Source organism: Stegastes partitus, unplaced genomic scaffold (genome assembly GCF_000690725.1).
Source record: "Stegastes partitus isolate 25-593 unplaced genomic scaffold, Stegastes_partitus-1.0.2 Scaffold1399, whole genome shotgun sequence".
Taxonomy (NCBI): Eukaryota; Metazoa; Chordata; class Actinopteri; family Pomacentridae; genus Stegastes; species Stegastes partitus.
Genome location: NW_007579130.1, coordinates 15,607 through 37,076, shown reverse-complemented (window position 1 = coordinate 37,076; position 21,470 = coordinate 15,607). Strand labels below are relative to the sequence as shown.

Below are 21,470 nucleotides of genomic sequence, written 5' to 3'. Positions count from 1 at the left end.
TCTGGACACTGGTAACAATGTTTTATGTCAGCCTGTATGGGTGTGTTTGGAATATTTTTACATATTTCTTTATAGTGCTTTATGATGTTTTATTTTTAAATTCTGCAAATCAGACTGAAAGACAAATATCCTTTACTTCACAATAAAGTCAGACTTAAGTTGAACTTGAGTTTGCACCATACAGGTGTTCATATTATTAGTCATATTAGTGTTAAACCTAAACGTTTTTTTTTTTTTTTGGTGTCTTGATTCATATATTAAACTGACTGCTTTTCTTGTTAACAAGTAAATCAGCACGAACACAACTTCTAACAAACACTCAGACTCGGGCAGCGCAAAGTGGAGAGGAGGAGTTTACGAGGAGCGCATGAACGCACCACGAGTCCTCGCCTCTTTAGTGGCTGAAAATAGGCCCTAATGCTCTGTGACAGTTGGACAGAGGAGTGCTGGCTGCTCTGGACGGAGGATCAGGTTGCTGATTTCCCTGACTTTCCATGGAGCACCTGTGGGTAACACTTGGAACACCGTGGCGCACGCTGTGGATGTGCGCACCGAGCTTCACTCCACCCTGCAGGTTACAAACATGCCACAAGCACTTCAGCGCCACAGTTTGGACGCAGCTCTAAGGACACAACAATGCGGTGCAGTTAAGAGACTCTAGTTTAGCTCAAGCGACAATGGAGAAGTTCCTGCAGATCGCTCCGCACTCTCTGGCTCTGGTGCTGTCGCAGGTTTGCCGGGAAGATGAAGAGGACTCACCGCCGTCATCATCATCACCACCACCACCACCGGCCGTGATCCCGGTAAAGTTCCAGCATCAGTCCGGGTACGAGGTGTTCGCCAATTTCAAAGCCGTCAACATGCAGCATTATTGGAACAAGGCGCTGACGCACGCGCTTTCCGAGATCTTCTTCCTCGGCTGGATAGACGAGCAAGTGCTGCTGATCCAGGGCAAGGAGGTTCATCTTCAGGTGCTCAGGAACGGATGGACCAGACGGACCCTGAAACCACCGCGGGGCTTTGACATCAAATGCATAGGTGCGTAAATTATCCAGACAAGTGTGAACAACAGCCACAAAGCAGCCTCCAACAGTGTGGGAGTCCTCTGAGGGGGATTTTCATTCCACATGTTTGATATGAGGGAAGCTGTTTGGGTTAATGTTTGGAGACGGTGTTTTATCTGTGAGTGTGGGAAATGTGACTAAAAAAAGGAACAACTGACTAAAAGGAAATATCACGTTAAAAAGAACAGTAAAAACAGGTGTTAAGGGAAAGTATAGGTTTAATCAAATAGACTTGATGAGGTCTCCTGCTCATAATATCTGCAGGGAAAAGACTAAATAACTGGTAGGCCACATTAATAAGCAGTTTTGCAGGCAGCAATCCCCATGTGCACCCTTCAGAGCTGGTATCAGACTTGACTTAGCAAAGGCTTTACCTATAATAAGGCTTATTTGAGGTTTTAAATCAAAAGTCAAAGTTTATTTCTGACTCTCTAAAAGTGCAAAAACATGTAAAAAATGAATAAATTAAAAATGAATAAACTAAGGGCATGTGTGTTTACTGAGAACTCAGAGCTACCGACTGTCATTATACACGTTTCCCAGGTTCTTTGTTTATGACTTTATTTGACTCGTAGCGTGACGCTCATGATCTCATCAACACAAACTCTCTTAGCAAGTCTCGGCAAAAACTGAGTATTGACATTAAACTCCCCTGATTGATCTATCGCTCTCTAAAACTCATCTCTGTCTATCAAAGTTACTTATTTCAAAACTTTTTCCCCATCGAATTAATCCTCTCATGCCACAAAATGGCTCAAATATGTTGCCTCCGTTAGTAAGTGCAGATCTATGAAGTCCTTGCCTCTCTCTCCGGGCACCTCGCCTCAATCGCTGCAGCTTGAGCACTCCGGCTCACCTTGTGCTCTGCTCGAACACTGTAAAACTACTCTACACCACACTATGTCAAATTTTAATTTGAATAATTCAGCCACATGATTGAATCAGAAGCCGGTCCTGAAGGTAAACTAAGATAGGGGAAAGCCCTACTGCACAAATTGACGTGTGAATCCCTGGAACTCTGAATCTGTGTTGTTGAGACTGTCATCGGTACTCTGCAGTTTTAAGGTGGAAATGCTCAGCCGTGGCCCTGAGTGCTTATTTCACTAATGTCTTCCAGCGTATAAAACCATACGGACATGCTATCAAGGTAAATAATTAGGTTTTTAACCAAGGAAGTCACTAAGGCCTCGTACATCCACTGACTTTATCACACTCTTTTTTTTATGCTGATTTCCTCACCTTTTTAATAGCTGGCAAATACCTTTGATTAGTATTGAACGCTACGTGACCCTCCTTGTCTATAGTTTTGGACTAAAATACTTCCCCCTAAAGGTTTTTATGGGATATTGTGGGAAGAAGAGGAGTGAGTCAAGCTCAGATCTCTGCTGGCAGGTGGCACGAAACCAGTCGAAGCTAGTCTGAATGAAAAGGGGAGTTTCGGCATCACTCCACCTTATAACCTCTGCCGCTTCATGTCACGCAGGCTTACTCATTCAGATAGAAGAGTCAGGACTGAGGCTCATTTCTACTCCAGTTCCACATTCCCACACTCGTACTGCTCTTCTTCTGACAAGGCAATAACTCATGCATGTGCCGAGACAGGTTTGGACGACGTTAGGTATTGTCAGCAAGTCTAACCGCTGTGTGTGTGTGTCTACGGCCTTTGTGTGTGTGTGTGTGTGTGTGTGTGTGATTGTGTGTAAATGAGAGCGAGGTGGCCAGCATGTCACACGTCATCTTATTTATGTGTGTTTCTCAATAAAGCCTGGTTGCTCCATCAGCGAGCAGCATCAAACTGCAGCAGATAAGTTGAACACAGTGTGATGATGCAATGAAGCTTTGTATTTTTAGCACTTGTCTGTTTTGGTGTATTGATTACATGACACTGTGCGTCAAGACATGATTAATATCACTACTTTTATTAAAAGCGTTTCTCCTGTAATTCCAAGCAATAAATGTGAAAGTGGCTTCTGGCAGTGTTTTAGTGTGGAAGTGTGCCGTCTCCACTGGCATCATAATAAGAACTAATGCACTCTTGTCAATTGAAACACAAACCCTCTAGGAAGAAGGCCCCATTGATACACAGCAAATTGCATTTATCTAAAGATGCACCAGCCAGTGTTTTAATGGTAACAACGAGTCAACTGTCAACCAACTCTGCATGCCCCCTTTATTTCAGTAGAGCATTTTAGTGTCTTTCAGCTCATTTTCTCATTGGAGTCAAATTCAGCAGCTTTTTTTGAAAGAAATAAACTTCTAATAAATCCACTGCACACTGTCTCTTCAGCAACACACACCAGACAGACACAGTTAGAGATCAGTGGCTGATCATAGTGGGGAATGGGGCAGATCATTTCACAAGCTGATATCAACGAAACCACTTATAACAGAGTGCATTGTGGACTTACACGTCTCTAAATAAAAGCTAATGTGGGGCCATGTGTTAATAGTTAGTATGGCGGCATATTTGACAGAACTGCTTTGCACAGACATTCTTTGTTAGTGTTGATTTTTACTCTCCTGGGATACTGATTTTTAAAAAAAAAATACATAATGCTGGTTTAGTGAGTATGGCTATTGTTTAGGTCACAAACTGACAAGCTGCTGCGAAACCATTTCCTGGGGGGATCTCTGCAGTGCGTCCTCTGTAGCTGTGAATAACTAGTAGGAGTAGTCACTTTATAGTATACATATACACACCAATCAGTCTCACCATCAAAACCACCTGCCTAATATTGCAACGTCAAAACAAGCTCTGATTGGTTGGAACGTGGAAATGAGGCCTCTGGGGGCGTCCCTTGGTTTTGGGAGTGGATCCTTTGGTTCTTGCAAGTCACAGGGTGTCCGTCCGTTCCAGCACCATCCCTCGGCTGCCTGTTTGAATTGGGATCTGAGAAGTTTAGAGGCCAGCTCATTGTTTTGGGCTCTTTGTCGTGTTCCTCGAGCTGTTCCTGAGCAGTTTATGTGGTGTGTGGATGCTTTGTCCGACGCTGCTGGCGCTGGGCAGTGCTGTTGCCATGGAGGCTGTGCTTTGTCTGGAGCATTGTTTAGTAAGGTGGTATGTGTCACAGTGACATCCACATGAATGCCAGGACCCAAGGTTTCCCAGCAGAACACTGAACTGCAACGAGAAGTGTCCGTCCTCGGTTTTAGTGTTGTGTCTGTGGTTTGTCTCCTGTTGACACGCAGCACCAACCAAACTATTCACTGTTCTGGCTGAAATTTAGGTTTTATTCTACGGAAAGTTCTTTCTCTCTACCGTGACTCGGTGTATGTGATCAGATTTCTGTTGTGTGTTGCTGGATGTTGCACATATCGAACCGAAGCTTGAGTGTCTCCGCTACAGCTGGATTGGGATTGTGTCAGAAGAGGTGGCCAGCTTCATTGATACAACTGAAGCAAACACTGATAAGCTGTGGAATGTTTGTCTTAAACCTAATCACTCACCAGACTCTATATGGCCTCAGCCAACAGAATTTATATGTCCTCAGTCCAGATACAAATGAGATACTGATGAATTTTATACGAAACTATTAAATGCACAATCTAGAACAGACATTAACTCATTAACTTGGAAATCAACTCAAGAGTGGGAGCACTTTTTTTTCTTCTGTTCTCACTTTTGTGGCCACCACAGCTTAATCAATCTTTAGTTCAATAGTAGGGTCATGTGAATTCAATTACCAGTTAAATGTTAACAACTTTTTGCCTCTTGGAGATTATCTGTAACAGCTTCAACCTGCAAACCATTTCTGGAATTCAAATAGTGTTGGTCAAGAATTCGCTAATATCTTCAAATCTGCTTTAAAAATGCCCTGCAGTAATTCTAACAATCATATTATATAAATGAAAACCAGTGCAATATTGATTTTCACGGCTGAGCTGCCAGTTTCTGGGACTCATTTTTCTTAGCCGTGGTGTCAAAATGTTAGTTTGCAAGACAAGTTCAAACAAAGTTCACATTTTCACCATCGGCTATTCATTAACTTTGTGTGTAGAAGGTCAGAGTTGGTTTGTAATATATGTGTGCACAATGATCTTTTATTAACAATGTTTTGGACAAATAAATGCACCTGGAAAAAAAAAAATGATTGGAGAGACCTCACACAAAAGACTTATTATCGAGACTGCAGAGTGGCACGGATGGAATAATATCTATTGTTGCTTTAATATAAAATGTACTCATTACTGTTTGGTAAAGTGTCAGTAGGCTGAGTAATATTGTTTTAAATTTTTTATAATAAAGTGAATATACTTATGCACAGACAACAGTTTCACACATTTCTGATTATCCACCAAACTAAGTGAGAATGTTTGATTTGGGCAGAGAGCCAAAATAGCAGCGGGATTAATACATTTTGACAAAAGTTGTGGATTTTCAGCTGCGTGGAAACAAAGTGTTTTTTAATAGACAATTGAATCTGATTAACGGAGCGACTTTGTATCCGTTAGCGGCCCGTAAACAATGGGCAGGGAGGAGTGTGTGCTCTTTAGGAAGGAAAAGTGCAGCATTTGTTCAGGAAAACTCTCCTCCACTGCTGTAGCGCGGCTCTCCACTGGAAGGAAAGGGAGGGTCTCCGCAGAGAATAGGGGGAAATGTTTGACGCAGCAGACAGATTTGTCCCCATATATCTTAATGTCAGATCAGGATGTGTTATGTCGGCTGTTGTGACAAAAAATCTTTGGCCTTTTAATGCAGTGTCTGGCTCGGAGAGCGGCTACTGAAAGATGTGTGTTGTCATGAATGTTCCACTGGAGGGCAGAGCGCCGGCAGAAATGTTCCCTTTTGCGGGGAAGTTGGATGAGGTTAAAACAGGCGACAGATCTGATGCTTACTGTCGGATAGCTCATAAAACATTCCAACCGTTATCCTAATCAGCAGGATAATACTATACTAGTATCATTAAGTTACTATAGACACAAGACAATATTAATACCGCTTTGTTTTGGAGTTTGTCCTGCAAAAAACATCCATTTGAACGTAATTTATTGGTGTTAATAAGATAAATACAAAGTTACATATTGTTAATAAATGCAGCATAGTCTGTATTAGCAGAGTATTATTAATACAACCAACCTAAAAGACATTTCTACAAAGATGTGACAACATTTTTGTACAATACAGAGATGGCATCCTTCATTTTTTATGGAGTCCCTCTAGAGACACCGCTGTTGGTCAGCTGATTTTCCACTTTGGTTCAGTTGTATGTTGGACTGCTGAATTGGTTGCCATAATGTTTAGTACATTCATGTGTGATCCATTATCTTATATCAAGCACCACTAATGGATAAAGATATCAATTTATCCAATACTTTTCTTAATGACTAAATACCTGCCAGATTCAGCTCAGGTTATATATATATATATAGACCAATATCAAAAATGAAAAACCTGCCTTAAAGAGTCTTATTATCTATTATCACACTTTCATTTCTATATGGAACGCCAGCCTTATCCAAAAAAAGTAACATAACAAATAAAAACTGGAAAAAACTTTAGGATAGATGTGCAATAGACGTCACAGAACCGCAACATTTGGACTGAGATGGGGGCACAAAGACGCCAATTAGTGATCTTAGTTAGTTTAGCATTCGCGCTGTTTGATAAATCATATTTTCATTGTCCTGTGACATTAACATACACACTAAACACACTGCAAAAAAACAGCCTGAGCTGCAATAAGTAGAATCATTTTATTTACATACGCTATGCATTCACACTCAGCGTATTAACATTTGGTCAATAATATGGAGCCCCAGTTAGCAACTCGCACTTTAATTTGATGGCAACTGTGACGTCAGGTGGACGAGGAAAGAGAGAAGAGCAGGAAAAATGTTTTTGCTGAGTTTAAAACAAAATACTTACATTTGTCTTCTTTAATTTAACAGACTGGTTAGCTAGTTGGGTCCTTATGTGCAACCCATACAATAAACACAGGCTATAATATTATAATGTTGGACAGTGGAGGCTCCAGACTTTCCTCATATCATGCTGGCCTGTTAAGCATGTTAGCATGTTGACATGTCAAACTGAGATGGTGAACATTGTACCTGCTTTGCATCAGCATGTTAGAAGTGTCATTGTGAGCATGCTAGTATGCCAATCCTTTACCTCTAAGCACATATGTGGATATTTGTATCCTCACAGAGCAGCTAGCAGGGCTGTAGACTCTTATTTTCTTTTTTAATCAAAATATTTTATACATACGATGTCACATAATAATATAAAAATTATAATCCTCCAAAGTGACATCTTCTAATTTATTGTTTATTGCAGTCCAAAACCCAAATATTCAGTTTGTTGGCATACATGACATTAAAACCCATCACACGCTAACAAGTGAATGCTGATGGGTAACAAGCTGATTGATTACCATAGAGGCTGTTTTATTCATTCATTTTCTCTAATTGCAGTTGTTTCAAGTATAATTCTCTGACATTTACTCCAGGATTTTCCAGGAGAAATGTCACAAGAATCCAAAAAATCAAACCACCGGAGTCAGATGTTTCTCTACTATCATGCAATGATGCTATTTTTTTTTCTCCCAGTCAGTGATTTCTGTATCTCATAGTGAACAGTTTCATGCGTTGAAGGGTCTTCATTTTTATTTTTTTTTTGAGCAGCAGTGCAGGAGTCCTTTCTGTCCATAGAATAGTCAGCCAGTGCTCGTCTATGTGGTGTCTGTCTGCTTTCTATTTTGAGTAACTGGCTCTTTAAGGGAACAGCACTCAGAGGTAACAGCTATGAGATCATCGGCTTGCGTCGTCATGGCAACAAAGGCTGTTGCAGCACTACTGAGAAATAAAATGGCTGGCGTGGTGTCGCTCTCCCTCCTCCTCCTCCTCTTCCTCCTCCTCCTCACCCCACCTTCCCTTTCCCTTCCTCTCCTCTTTCTTTTTGCTATCAGTGAACTGGAGCAGATTGGTTGTGACACCGTCCTCCCTCCGCCGGTGCCCCGTCCTGCCCTCTCACTTTGCTCCTTATTCTGTCCCTCCAACCGTCCATTCACACTCCACACATGTGAATCAGCAGGAGCCACCGCTCTGGACGCGATTAAGGCGACGCTTCGGGGGGGGGGGGGGTTGATTTTATTTCTCGGCAGCTCCGTACTTTAGTTACTGAATCAACTGGTGGAAATCACTGATGGGAACGACACAAATCAGCACCTTTAAAAAATTAAAAAAAATAGAGTCCCATTGGTTGTGGCTTCACAGTCAGGTGAGACACACACAAAAAAATAAAAATAAAAAAAAAGAGAGGAAGGACGGTGGTTTAAGGGGCCCCCTCATCCTTCCAAGAGCACAAACAGAGATGGTGAGGGAGCAAGAAAGGGGAAGGAGGAGGTGAGGATGGGAGTTGAGCCAAAGATTCAGAGTTCCAGCCTTTCCCTGGACATCATCTGACTATTTTTTATTTTTTTCCCAGTGTGTGTTTTGAGCTGTTGATATTTGCTCTCCTCTCTGCCTTATGTATGTCCTCGATCTCTCTCCCTCTCTCTCNCTCTCTCTCTCTCTCTCTCTCTCTCTCTCTCTCTTGCATCCTCTCCTCCCCTCCCCTCAGCCTCAATCACCCAGACACAGACGCATGCATGCTCACGCAGAATCGCGCGCAGCAGGCGGATGCGCGCATACACACTCTCTCCCTCTCACACACACACACGCACACATACACACACTCACACACTCACACACTCTCACACACACACACACACACATACTCACACACCCTTCCTGGAGGTGCTGGGAGCAGCTGCAGCATTAGCGTTGAAAGAGATTTGCCGTTGACTGGAGTTTGCATCCCCCCCTGTTAATGAATGGATGCTACGGCGATCGGCGCAGGAGCTCCTTCCGTTGGATTGCGGGAAACGGTGGATATCTATTCTTGAAATTTATTTATTTATTTCTATGCTCTCCATTTTTTTCTCCCCACCCTCTGCTGGTGTGCTGTTGTCGAAAGGACGATGGGGTCTTGTGCTTGATCGGATAAAGATGGAGGTGAACGTGGCGTCTCCGGCGCTCGGCATACTATTGAGGTTTCACTGCCCGTTGGGGTGAATGGAGCTTTTATTTCTGTTTTTTTGTTTTTTTTGAGCGGGCTCTTTTGTTTTACGGGGATCGGCCGAGCACTCCTGTGGTGAATTGAGCTATTGTCGAAGACTGGGCCTCTTAAGCTTTGAATCTTTGACCATCCATCCATCCCCTCCCTTCCTCCCACCGCCACCTTCTACTCGAAAAGGAACGAGCAGACCCCGAGAGCTCCACTGAAATCGTTCCTCACCGTCCTCCTTGCTTCCAATGCCCCATTTCCCTCATCTCTACCCCTGCCCCCCCACCTCTCTCCTGCTCCCTCCTCCCACATCAGAGTGGCTACGTAATGTGCCTCCCTACGCATGCAAATGGGGATGCTACAAATGGTGGCTGGGACTGATGTCGATGAAAGGGTGATGCCTCGCGCAATCACCTGCACCTCCGCCGCCACTGCCATCGCTCCAGATCAGCCTGGGAGAGCCCAGCAGCCGGTGACAGCCACCCACAGTGCGAACACGTTTGTCGTTTGTAGCTTGCTCGTGGATGTAAATGAGACGTGTGTATGTGTGTGAAGGTGCACACTGGTTCCTGCCATGTCTGGTGTGTGATCGCTCTAGCGGGACGTTCTTACTGATGCGGGGGAGGCACTGAGCCTGAGGTTGGTCGACCTCCCCCTGCACACCCCCCCCTTCCCCCCTTCCTTCCCTACCTCCTTTTCCTTCCTCCCCCCTCCATCCCCTACTTTATCCCAGAAGCCCCCGGGGGGTGAAGGCCACCTGGTAAAGGGGTCACGATGAAGAAGAACCGCAGCAGCAATCTGCGGCGGGCCTGGCCCAGCTCAGAGCTTGCCGAACGCCCGCTGGAGCACAATCTCTCCCGTAGCGAGAAAGACATCCGTGTGCAGAAGCAGCATCTTCCTCCTCCTCCTCCTCCTCATTTCTCTCCGTCCCCGCCAAGTTATCGTGCGCCAGGTGAGTGTAACACGCCCACCGCCAGAAGCTCCACCCTCTCTACGCACGGCTGCTCAGGGTTAGGAAAGACACATTTGGATTGGGAGTTTAAAGACGATTGTGTTTTTGTGTTATATGGTACGAAATGTTGATAGCGCTGCCATTTTTCCTCATTTTACTAATGTGTCAAATTGAAAAACTGAAAACAAGGAGGAATATTTTGGATCATTCTGTGTAAGGTTTTCTTCTATTTCAAGCCTACTCATTTGACTTTTTTCTAGAAATGTAATTTACCTGTTACCCAGTGAGTCTACAACAGTGCAGCTTTCCTACTTCACGACACCGGCCTTAGGTCGTACCGCCTGACCCATATTCAAAAATATAAACCAAACTAATGGTGCTTATTGACAAGTTTTGTACTATTTCAACATTTTTTATGTTGTGTAATATTTTTCTGAATGCCTAAAAGTTCATTAGTTGTAGGATTGCGTCACCTTTGCGCCAAATTATGTGACAGATTTATATTGTTCTGTTTGTTGGGATTACAAAAAGGCCTCAGGGCCGCCTCACATCACGAAGTAATGTCCTCCCAGTCCTTTTTATTATAAATCTTTGTCTCTTTCTCCGTCCTCTTTTTTTTGCTTTATTACAAGACGCGAAACAGTACAACCTACAACCTCACCCTCCTCGGAGATTTGTACTCTCCGAAAAGAATGTAACGTACTATAAAAGCAAACAACAAGATTATTTTCTTTGTGCCAATTCATAAGCAGATCCGGCTTTTCTTATGTTTACTAGAAACCAAGTAAAGCCCGGTGTAGCCACATAAAGCTTCGGGGGGCTGTGATACTAAGCAGAGATAACGTCATCGTGTTGCTTAACTGACCATTCAGCTGAGAGTGCTGAGGAGGCAGAGCCCTGCACACATTTCAGCTCAGGTGGCAGAAGCAGGGACGGCAAATGATAACACAACTTTACAACGGCGATCGATAACATTGAATCCGTTGTTTGGCTGCGAACGTGAGCGAACGTCATGCCAAAACAGAGGCGATGATGTTACAGTTTCTGCATGGTGTCGCGTGATTCTCTATCGATCACCAGATTTAGGTCAGAGGACGGGGTCACTACAGCGCAGATGCTGCAGCGGTGGATTCAGCGTGATGCTTTACAACCTTTCAGCAGGACAGATGTTTGCTCTCAGAGGGGCTTGAAGCCAGGCCGTCTGGTTGTAGGATGATCTCACTACTCACTACTGCTGCTGACAGCAAAGCCAGCTTAAGGGAACAGAGAATTTGTGAGTGCTCGCGCTCAATGTGGCACGAAAGTCAGTTATTCTTAGTGAAATTTCAAATACGCTGATTTCAAGCGGGGTTGCGCGAGAGCCCCCTTTTTTGTGACATGATGGGAATCAGACGAGCGGGGTTGCAGAGATTCAGGTGATGTCGTACTCCAGTTGCTGCAGCAGCTTTGCTAACCTACGAGAAACAGGAGGAGCGAGAGGCTACGGAAGCACAGAGAGGAGGGGTGGAGTCCTTCCAGGCAGCGTGCACACTGCTGCTGTTTGACCATTACATCATAGCTTCACACGCTGCGCCTGCTGTTCATTCATGATCTAACAGTTGTGCCTCCTCCTCCTCCTCCTCCTCCTCCTCCTCCTGCAGGTGACGTGTCTCCGATCAGTATGTCACCTATCAGCCAGTCACAGTTCATCCCGCTGGGAGAGATCTTGTGCTTGGCCATCTCTTCTATGAACTCTGCCCACAAGCCTGTCAACCAGGAGGCACTGGTGGAGCACCTCACTGCCAGCTTCCCAGGTACGTCCTCTCTGCTGCTTCCTAGTGTGGCACTAAAGATGCAGATGTGTTAAACCTTGATTTAGATGTATTTATCTGCCATATCTTGGTTTGTTGTAAAGTAACTTGGTGTCTGTCTCTTGTTTTAGATTAATCATCATGTAAATCTGAATTCCAGGTTTTATATTTTATTACATACAGAGGCCATGTTTAAAAGGCAACACAACAACCTGTGTAGCGTTTAAACGTTTGCTGATCTCACCTGATCTGTTCTCAGGACATTCCTGCCACATTGAATTTAAAGGTTTTAACTATTTCAATAACATATAAAACATTTCAATTTCTCAAAAATGCTGGTTTCAGTATCTCCAATATGACAACATGATGCTTTGCTTTGTCTTGTGCCATTGAGGGTTGAACATATTTGGATTTGGGACTGTTAATCAGATAAAACAAACGATTTGGAGACATCATTTTGAGAAATGGTGGTGGACGATCTCGATTTTCTGATGTTTTGAATACATAGTGATTAATCAATTCTGGCACTAAACAGAAGTGCTGGAAAAAACAAGCCTAAATTATTCTATCCTACAGATGTATGTGACATTGTTTATTATTTATGATTCTGCACTGTGGACAACCTGTTCTTACAACTTTTGCCTTTTTTTTTTTACTTATAAAAGAACAACTAGACCAACATGAATTGTTAATATCATTACAGGGACATCATATATTCCTGATAACAATAAGTTGCACTTTTCTCCTGTAATTATTTAGTCATTTTATTATCTCTGCCCATTGAGAAGCTGATAGAAGTTTGTACATATCGTTGGACAAGAGTGTGTTTTTACTGTCTCCAAACTGATCACCTGTTTGAAAATATTCATTGTTAATGTATAGAACGCTCAAATCCTGTACTATGCTGGAACAATATTGGTGAAATAAGCCTACAATGCTGTAAACACAATGCTCTAAACATTTGTGTAGTCAGTTGTTAGTTGTATTTAATGGGAAGCTCGTCCTTCATATTCAGCTTTTACTTCCACACGGTGCCCTGCTGGAGAGGAGTTGAACTTATAGGTTGCATCATTTCTGTGTTAAAAACTGACACAAGGATGATGTAATGTCAGGCAACGCGAGGTTTAGACAAAGGTTATGAGTGGTGTTGCTTAAAATGGACCGCTTTTAATGGTGATCTGGTGTTTATAAAAGCTAAGTCTTTCAGGCAACTCATAGTGTTTTGCGTCCTGATTAAATAATCTCACTAGTCATCTGGGAACCGGTGTGATTAGTTTATTTGGTATCGTTTATTTGAACACGCTGATTAAATCTTAGAGCATGTTGTGGTGTCAGAGTTAAAGTAGATAATGCAAGCCATGGACATTCTTTAAAATCCATGTGGATCTGTGTGAGCTGAAGAAGACGTGGAAATTCAAATAAACTGGCTGCTAATTGCCTAAACTCGGAGCAGCCTTGCTCTCTTTAAATGAACTGGAGCTTATTTTAAACAGGAGATGCCAAGATTTTTAGAAGGTACTAAATACTTCGAGCAGAATGTCTGCAAATATGCATGAAATGTTTACAGAACGATTTAGAATATTTATAATGCACGTTGAAATGCTGCATCCATAGAAATGTAGCATCTTTGATTAAAACAACAAAACAGGAGGCGTCATGCTGCTTCAATGAAATGTTGGAATAGAAAGTACATTTACAGTTTCTACAGTATGTGATGCTGTCATACATTTAGGCTTTTTGTTTGTTTTAATGTGATGGGTAATTTAAGCAGATTAAACAGTAACTTATTATAGTTGGTTCATGTGCTGATTTAAAGTAGTTTGTTGGATTTCCTTTACTTGAACTCATTCACCACCTTTAGTATTCTAATTGGTGACACAGCTTTATATGTTTTATTTGAAGAATAGTGATGCATTATGTCAGCATGCCATTATTATCGACCGATAGTGGCTTCAAAATATTGGTATCAGCCTAAAAGGGACATCAACAGATGACGCCTGTCAGACTTCAAGTTTCCTGTTTTTCTTTTGTAACGCAAAAATAACTATGGCATGATTTATGCCTAAGTTGGGTAGTTTTCTTATTTCACCAATATTGTTGAGTTATGATACAGAATAGTTTTATACTTTAACACTGCATATTTTTAAACAGGTAATCATTTAGTTAAAGTACAGGAATAATTTGGAGACAGTAAAAAAGGATCAGATCAGACATCTTTGTCCAGCATAAGCTCAGCAAATGTGTACATTTTTAAAAAGCTTGTATTTTTGTCTGTACCTGCCAGTGGCCATCACAATAAGAGTGAGCACAATAATATGCTAATTTCACTACAGGAAAATGTGATGTTCTCTGCAATTAGGTGGAAAAAAGATCAGCATATATTGGTATTGGCATCTGCAATCAGCCAAAATGAGCTGCACGATATTGACATATCAGATATTAGCAAAAAAAAAAGTTGTATGTCACATCCCTAACTAAAAAACTTGTCATTTGAACACATGCAGCTTGTGCTAATTTAAATAAAAGCATCTATAAAAGCATCTACTTTTTTTCTTTACAAATAAAACTTTCTCTCTTTTCATAAATATGACCTTTGATTCTTTTGTTGTACCCAAATGGTCCCAAGGCTGCAACAAAATTTTCCCGTGGGCCTGTATTTGAACTCTTCAATATAAATCGTGTTTTAAAATAAAAAACATTAAGATTGTGTTTCAGCTCAGTCTAATCTGTGTTTCCTGCAGGCGTGCCTACACCCAGCTCAGAGGTTCTGCGACATACCCTGAACATGCTGGTGCGAGAGAGGAAGATCTACCCAACTCCAGAGGGCTACTTCATTGTCACTCCCCAGACCTACTTTATCACTCCCTCCCTCATCCGAACAAACAACAAGTGGTATCACCTGGATGATCGGCTGCCAGAGCGCCAACAGCAGCAGCAGCAACAGCAGCAGCAACAACAGCAACAGCAGCAGCAGCAACCTCAGCATTGTACTTCACCTCAGTCTGCCAACGTCACACCAACAACACCTGGCTGCCTGAGAGAAAGGCCTCCTCGCAAGAATCACAGTGACTCATACAATTCCTATCGTGAAGACTCGTCCAGACTTCACGCCCCTGCGCTCCAAAGTAAGTCACCGAAGGAGCACAGGGGAGATTCCTATCAAAGTAAGCCACCCAAGGATCACAATGGCGGGGATCCTCCACCAAGCACGTCAGCCAAGGAGCACCGAGGAGAGCCGCCATCATACCCCTATCCCCCGGCTCCCACCTCCCCTCCTGTCCAGCAACCGCCGCCTCAAGATTCAGCCGATAAGAGCAAAAGCATCACTTCTTTCCCTTATAAAACTGACACTCTGACCAAAAAGAAAGAAGGAAGTGGTGGCGGCGGAAGTGGCGAGAAGCAATCCAAGAGGTTTGGACTCAGGCTGTTCAGGCTGAGTTTCAAGAAGGACAAAATGAGGCAGCTGGCCACCTTCTCAGCCCAGTTCCCCCCAGAGGAGTGGCCTCTTCGTGACGAGGACGTGCCAACGACGCCCATTCCCCGTGAGGTGGAGATGGAGATAATTCGCAGAATCAACCCCGACCTAACCGTGGAGAATGTTGCAAGGCACACGGCTGTGATGAAGAGGCTTGAGGAGGAGCGTACGCAGAAGAACAAGGCCGGGTCTTCGGCCCAGCACAGTGCTCGAAGCAGGAGGGGCAGAGGCCACCGAAGGGCACCACATGGTAAGTCCCGCTCTCACAGCAAACCCCGGACCTCCAGGGGAGACCCATCTGAGGGTTCAAACTGGGATCTAGTGTTCATGGAAAGGGATTACCGCTTCTTCAGCCACTCATTAGTTCGTTCGCCTCGGGAGGCCATGTACACCTTGGAGCGCAGACGAAGTGGAGGCGCAACGTACCTGGTCCACAGCAACCCCAACATCACTGAATCGTACTGCCCTGTTACCCCTGAGTGGGATGTGTCTGGGGAGCTAGCAAAGAGACGGACGGAGATGCCCTTCCCCGAACCCTCACGTGGAACATGCCAGTCTAGAGTGCAAAGAAGCCACAGTCACAATCAGGACAGGAAGTCGCGTCACGAGAGGTCAGATCAAGCTAAAGAACGATCTCGGTCCATGGACAACTCTCTCAAAGGCCCGTCACTGGGCGCGCCAGAAGACTTTGAACCCAGTCTGGAGGAGCGTAGTCATTACTACACTGATGATGGCACCCTGCGCGCCACGCAGAAATCCTCCCACTACTCAAGGATCATGTTCTCTGCTGCTAAGTTCCACTCTGATTTTAATGTGCCTGATTTGGGGAAAGGGAGTTTGGACGAGTCAAGGATCCGGAGTACGATGGAGAGGAACAAAAGCAGAGACAGCTTGCCAACGTACAATGAGCTAATGGGACTTTCTCCTAAGCCCTCAACAGATGAGTACTTCCAGTGCAATACGTCAAATGAAACAATCCTAACTGCCCCTTCGCCTCAGGCAAAATCAGAATATGACACATTAACCTCATCAGGGGGACTCCGAAAGGGCTCTCCGGCTGACCGCCAAACGCCTCACCTCACCTCTCCTCACACGATGGAGTACAAAGAGGACTTGTCGGCAGCAAAGGGACAGAACGGCTCAGCGCGACTGACGCCAAGCCAGACGCCGGAGCCGGCGCAAAATGCCCGTTTGACGCCACACCAACACAATGTAGATCCCGGAGGGGGAGGAGGCGGTATAGTGATCAAGAGGAAAGAGATCTTCAGCAAGGACACTTTGTTCAAACCTCCACACAATGCCTTGTCCACTGGCTACGTGGACAGCAGCTACACCAAGTCCGGCACATTGCGGAAAGCCTCACATGCCAAATCAACAGAGGCCCTAGACAATCCTGAGCCCCAGCAGCCTTCCAATTCAGCCACTTCCTCAGCGTCACCTGCAGTTTTACAGGGCTGCTTAGAGCCAACAGTCCCCTCCGCCTCCTTTGACTATTATAATGTATCAGACGATGAGGAAGAGGAAGAGGCAGAGGAGGACTCGCACAAAGAGTTGGCGACGGCAGAGGACAGCAAAGACCATGGGGAAGGGGGTGGTAATGGTGGAGGCAGTGGTGGTGGTGGGGAGGGAACCATGCAGTGGCTCCTGGAACGGGAGAAGGACCACGATCTGCAGCGGAAACTGGAGACCAATCTGACCTTACTCAGCCCCAAGGAGACGGAGAACAGCAGCAGCCAGAAGTCGGCCCACTCTGCCCGTTTGGACAGCATGGACAGCAGCAGTGTCACGGTGGACAGTGGATTCAACTCCCCCAGGTATGTGCTAAAGTGAACCGTATTTGCAGAAAATTGCAACCAGTGGTGTGGTTTGGATGCTGAAGTAGAACACCTAAGAGGACCTAATTATTTGGATTGCTGTATAAACAAAAGTTAAAATATGTGATCCTTGTATAAAGTCAAAGTTTGGTGAAATGAATTAACCTGTTTGCTTCCCAAAGCTAAGAGTCATGATGGTAACTGTGAAGGATCTGTGGCCAAAAAAAAAAACAAAATCTTTTTTTTTTCACAATTATTTTGTTTCTGATGACTTAATGTTTTGCTGTTCACTGTAGTTGGTGATGCTTCCAAAGTGAGATGACTGATCCATCTGTCACAAAAATGAAAAGAGACGCCATTTGTATGCATCTCATGTAACAGCCACAGTTCAAATTTTTCTTCTACTCACCCTTTGGTGGAGAAGGTCTTGTTTCCTGCTTTGATAGTAGTCCAGTGTTAGGTTTTAAAGACAGAACCTGCATCATTTAAGTCCTGGACACGCCCAGGTTTCTAAATATATAAATCAGTCTCATAATACAAAACAAAACACTTGCACACTAACAACTGTGTATTTACATGAATCTTGTTGATTGGTCTCACTGGAATGGCATGAGAAGTAGTAATTCACACACCGAGTTTATCATGCTGGGTTTGACATGCGAGTGTCATTATTTATTTATTTTTTTATTTGAAGCACTAATTGACTTCTAGAAGTGACTTTAAAAATACTGTATTATAATAACAGGCTGTTTTGTCTCAGCTTTAAATAACATAGTGATTGTAGGAAGTAAAAAGTTGTGTAACGTACGTAAACACATGATGAATAGTTTTGATTTTACAGCAGTTGCAAACATCAGTTTATCTAGCTAGCTGCTGTTGCTTCTCATGGGAACTACCTGTAGATTAATTGACAGATAAAGGTGTATTCCACCAATATGCTCTTCCAGAAGTTAATGCTGGCTCTTACACTTCCCACAATGCAATGCAGAAGTAGCTGTTCGTGGACCCTCCTACCTGTCAGGTTGTGTTTCAAACAGTCTCGTGTTTTTTAGATACAAGACATTATACAGCTGTTTGCATTGGCTCACCTTTATAGGTAATATTAATGGAATGCACCTTTAACATAAATTTTAAAATGCTGCATATGTGGACTCCTGAGAAAGTGTACTCTTCAGAAATAAGTGCTAGGCTTAAAGATAGAGGGAATGAACAAGTAGCAGTTGCAAAACACACTGAACAGTTTTTTTTTTTTTTTTTTAAACCTATTTTCTATGCAGTTTTCATTACAAATAACATAAGAAAACTTATTTGCTCTTTACTATTTTCGATATGTGCTTTTTAAAAAGGAATTTGCAAAATATAGTTTCATTGCATCTTAGTGGGATTCATATTTGTGTAACTGTCAACCACCATTTTCCCCAAACACACAGTGGGGAATTTTAATCGCATGCTTTAATTGACAGCGAGCTTTGAAACCAAACACCTGATGTTATTTTGTGTGTTTCGTGCAGGACACGTGAAAGCCTTGCGTCCAACACATCCAGCATAGTGGAAAGCAATAGACGGCAAAATCCAGCGCTGAGCCCAGGCCACATTGGCACCAGTAGTATCGGACTGCCATTCAGCTTTCGCGCCATCCCAGAGCCCCCCACCACACAGCCTGAGAAACTCCAGAAGTCATCGAACTGCCTGGCCTCCATCACCAGCGTCTGACAGGCAGCACAGACTGAAACCGTGAAGGTGGTGGAGGAGAGAGGAAGTGAGGGGTTTCACCATTTTCACCCTCGCTTTCCTCAACCAATACACATGAACACATGAACACACGTACATCTTCAGACTCCTGAGAATCCATTTACTGGGACTGTTATAAAAACAGGCATGGCTTCAAGAGACTGTTCCCACAGCTTCAAGAACTTAACTGCAAAAAAGAGAAGAAAAACTACAGAATATCCAGACCACTGTAGGTGAAGAAACCTACCTGAAGTACTTTGATTTTGGTGACATGGACTCTAGTTTGGCTTATATCAAGATTCTTGATTATTGGTATTGGAAAGTAGTAGACTATAGGATTCAAGTTACATTTGGAAATATCAAAAAACTTTTTTATATTGCTTAACAATACATGTCCAATTAAATGTTCTCCTTCCTGAAATAGCGTCAAGTTCTTCAGGACGATTTAATGTATCAGCACAATGTCAAGATAATAAAAGTTGATCCTGAGAACAACGAATGAAAGATATAAAAACATAAATCAGCTCAGATTTGTGTACCGCAATGCAAATGATGTATGTATACTCAATACTTTTGATATCCTAATTATTATAATGGTGGTATTAAAGATGCTATGTGACCAAAGCAATGTTTGGATAAAATGTGCTGCACCTCGACACCCTCATGGACGAAACATCACAGAGCTTTTATCACTGCAGGGTCCATCTGTTATCTGATCAGGAGCTTTTGATCACATCACATGATCTTCTTCAGCAGGTGGAGTGTGTGCACTTGTGTTTTGTTCACTTCTGTTTACGAGGAAAGTTAAGAATTAACTTTTGGTCTCAAAGGTGGTGCTCGTGTCTAAAGTTTGGGTTTCTGCTTCTCTTTTCATTTGAATTTTTTGCTCACTTTAAAACAGTGCAGACATGGTGCATTTTGGGAACTGTAGGCAGAGTTGGCAGACTGTTGCAATTTCATGTGTTTGAACAAACTTGAAATGGTCATTTTTTTCTTTTTAGCAGGTAATAGTTTCTACTGAAATCTCAGATTATCCAGATAATGAACTGATCAGTCCTTTTTAGGGGGGGGGGGACACAGAGTAAGCCACAATATGATTCTACCACGATACCATCGGTATCATGATACAGAGATTCTGCAATACATTGCGAGACAATCATTTGCGGTACATCAAGAAAACTAACTGAAGAAGGGAAAACACCCCTAGTAAGACAAAAAGCAGAAATGATGCATTTATTCACTGCTTTGTGTTGTCATTGTGTCTGCGAATTGTAATTTTTAGTCAGTTTTAACAATGTGTCAGCTCAGGTGATTAGCTCTCTCATTTGCTTTCTCTGACTGCTTTGCAGCTGGTTAGTACATTTCCGTTTACTTTTAAAGGCCACCAAAAGGAAATATTAGGGAGTGACTCTGGTAAGTCGTGGAAATCCTTTTGGAATGCCTGCATGTTTTAATAAATATAATTCTATTTGGTACAAGTGTAGCTATAACGCATCATACAGCTTTGGGAATAACTATTGGACCACTGTGACCATCGTTTGCTGCGTCCTACTTTGTGATCCTTGGTGAAGTCATACTGTGTTTTCTTCTTACAGCTGTAATGGAAGCTGTATTACTGATTCCAAGCCAGTTAGCAATGATTCTCAAGCACCAAGGTGGCTGTCTTCTTGTCATCTGACAAATCTCTTCATATAGACATTGTTGGGTGGTGATATAGTTTGGATCGTCTGTTGACTTCACTTATACAGCTTATGCACAAAATAGTGGTGACTCACACATTTTGAAAGGGTTCAAAACATGCTATAGGCAGTAGTTTTACAATACAATTTATTGCATGTATTGAATCTTAATAAGATTTTTTTCATTTCTTTGCTGTAATGATTTAACCGATATGATCACATGCTAACAAGATTGTCAGTGCTGAAGGCCTGTAGTGGAGCATCTGTAAAGAAAACAAACAAGTGGTCTGATAATTATTTCCAAAGCAGTAAGAGGAAGTGATACGATATAATGCCATATCGATATTTTTCTTCCAGCCCAAGTTAATTCATATAAAATTTACCAGCAACAATTTTAATTGAATATTTTGTGTCATTTCTAAGCAAAATTGGCTCCCAAAAAAACCCAAAAACAAACTGTTTCAGTAGATATGACTATTTTGCAGCATCACTGTTTGCTTTTAGAAGCTGCAATGAGCTTTTTGTTAGCTGCTAACATTCTGTTGACCAAATGACAGGTAAAGAAAATAATCTGAAAATAAATCAATCGTAAAAATATTGGTTCGTTGTGATGCCACATAGGGTGCACTCTGAGGGAACTGTAGGCTGAAAGAGTGGACCGTATCACCAGAGCTGCTATAAACTCTGCATTTATGGATGTTAGCTACAAAGTTTGAATGCCCAGTTAATCCATGTTTCATCCAGACGCTAAATTGTTGTTTGAATGTGTCCGTTTGGACTCAGGGAGGATGTGAGAGGCATTTTCATTGACACTGACCATTTTATGCACAAAAAATAGTCAAACAATTAATGAGCAGATTTATGTATATTGAGTGTATCACTGTTGTTTTATAACTTCATTTAGTCAGACAAAAAGTG

At 42.8% G+C, this 21,470-nt stretch overlaps 1 protein-coding gene across 2 annotated transcripts; it reads left to right on the top strand.

Annotated features, from left to right (window-relative positions):
- The first annotated feature begins 431 nt into the window (after positions 1-431).
- On the top strand, positions 432-19,497 carry stox2a (storkhead box 2a). Of its 2 annotated transcripts, none has more exons than XM_008299270.1 (4): positions 432-1,038; positions 11,704-11,856; positions 14,595-17,142; positions 18,654-19,497. In XM_008299270.1, the coding sequence occupies exons 1-4, from the start codon at positions 678-680 to the stop codon at positions 18,853-18,855; spliced, it is 3,264 nt and encodes a 1,087-aa protein (XP_008297492.1). In that variant the 5' UTR covers positions 432-677; the 3' UTR covers positions 18,856-19,497. The 2 variants fall into 2 exon arrangements, with proteins under 2 accessions (XP_008297492.1, XP_008297493.1); XM_008299271.1 differs by lacking the exon at positions 432-1,038 and adding an exon at positions 8,764-10,063.
- Positions 19,498-21,470: the final 1,973 nt, after the last annotated feature.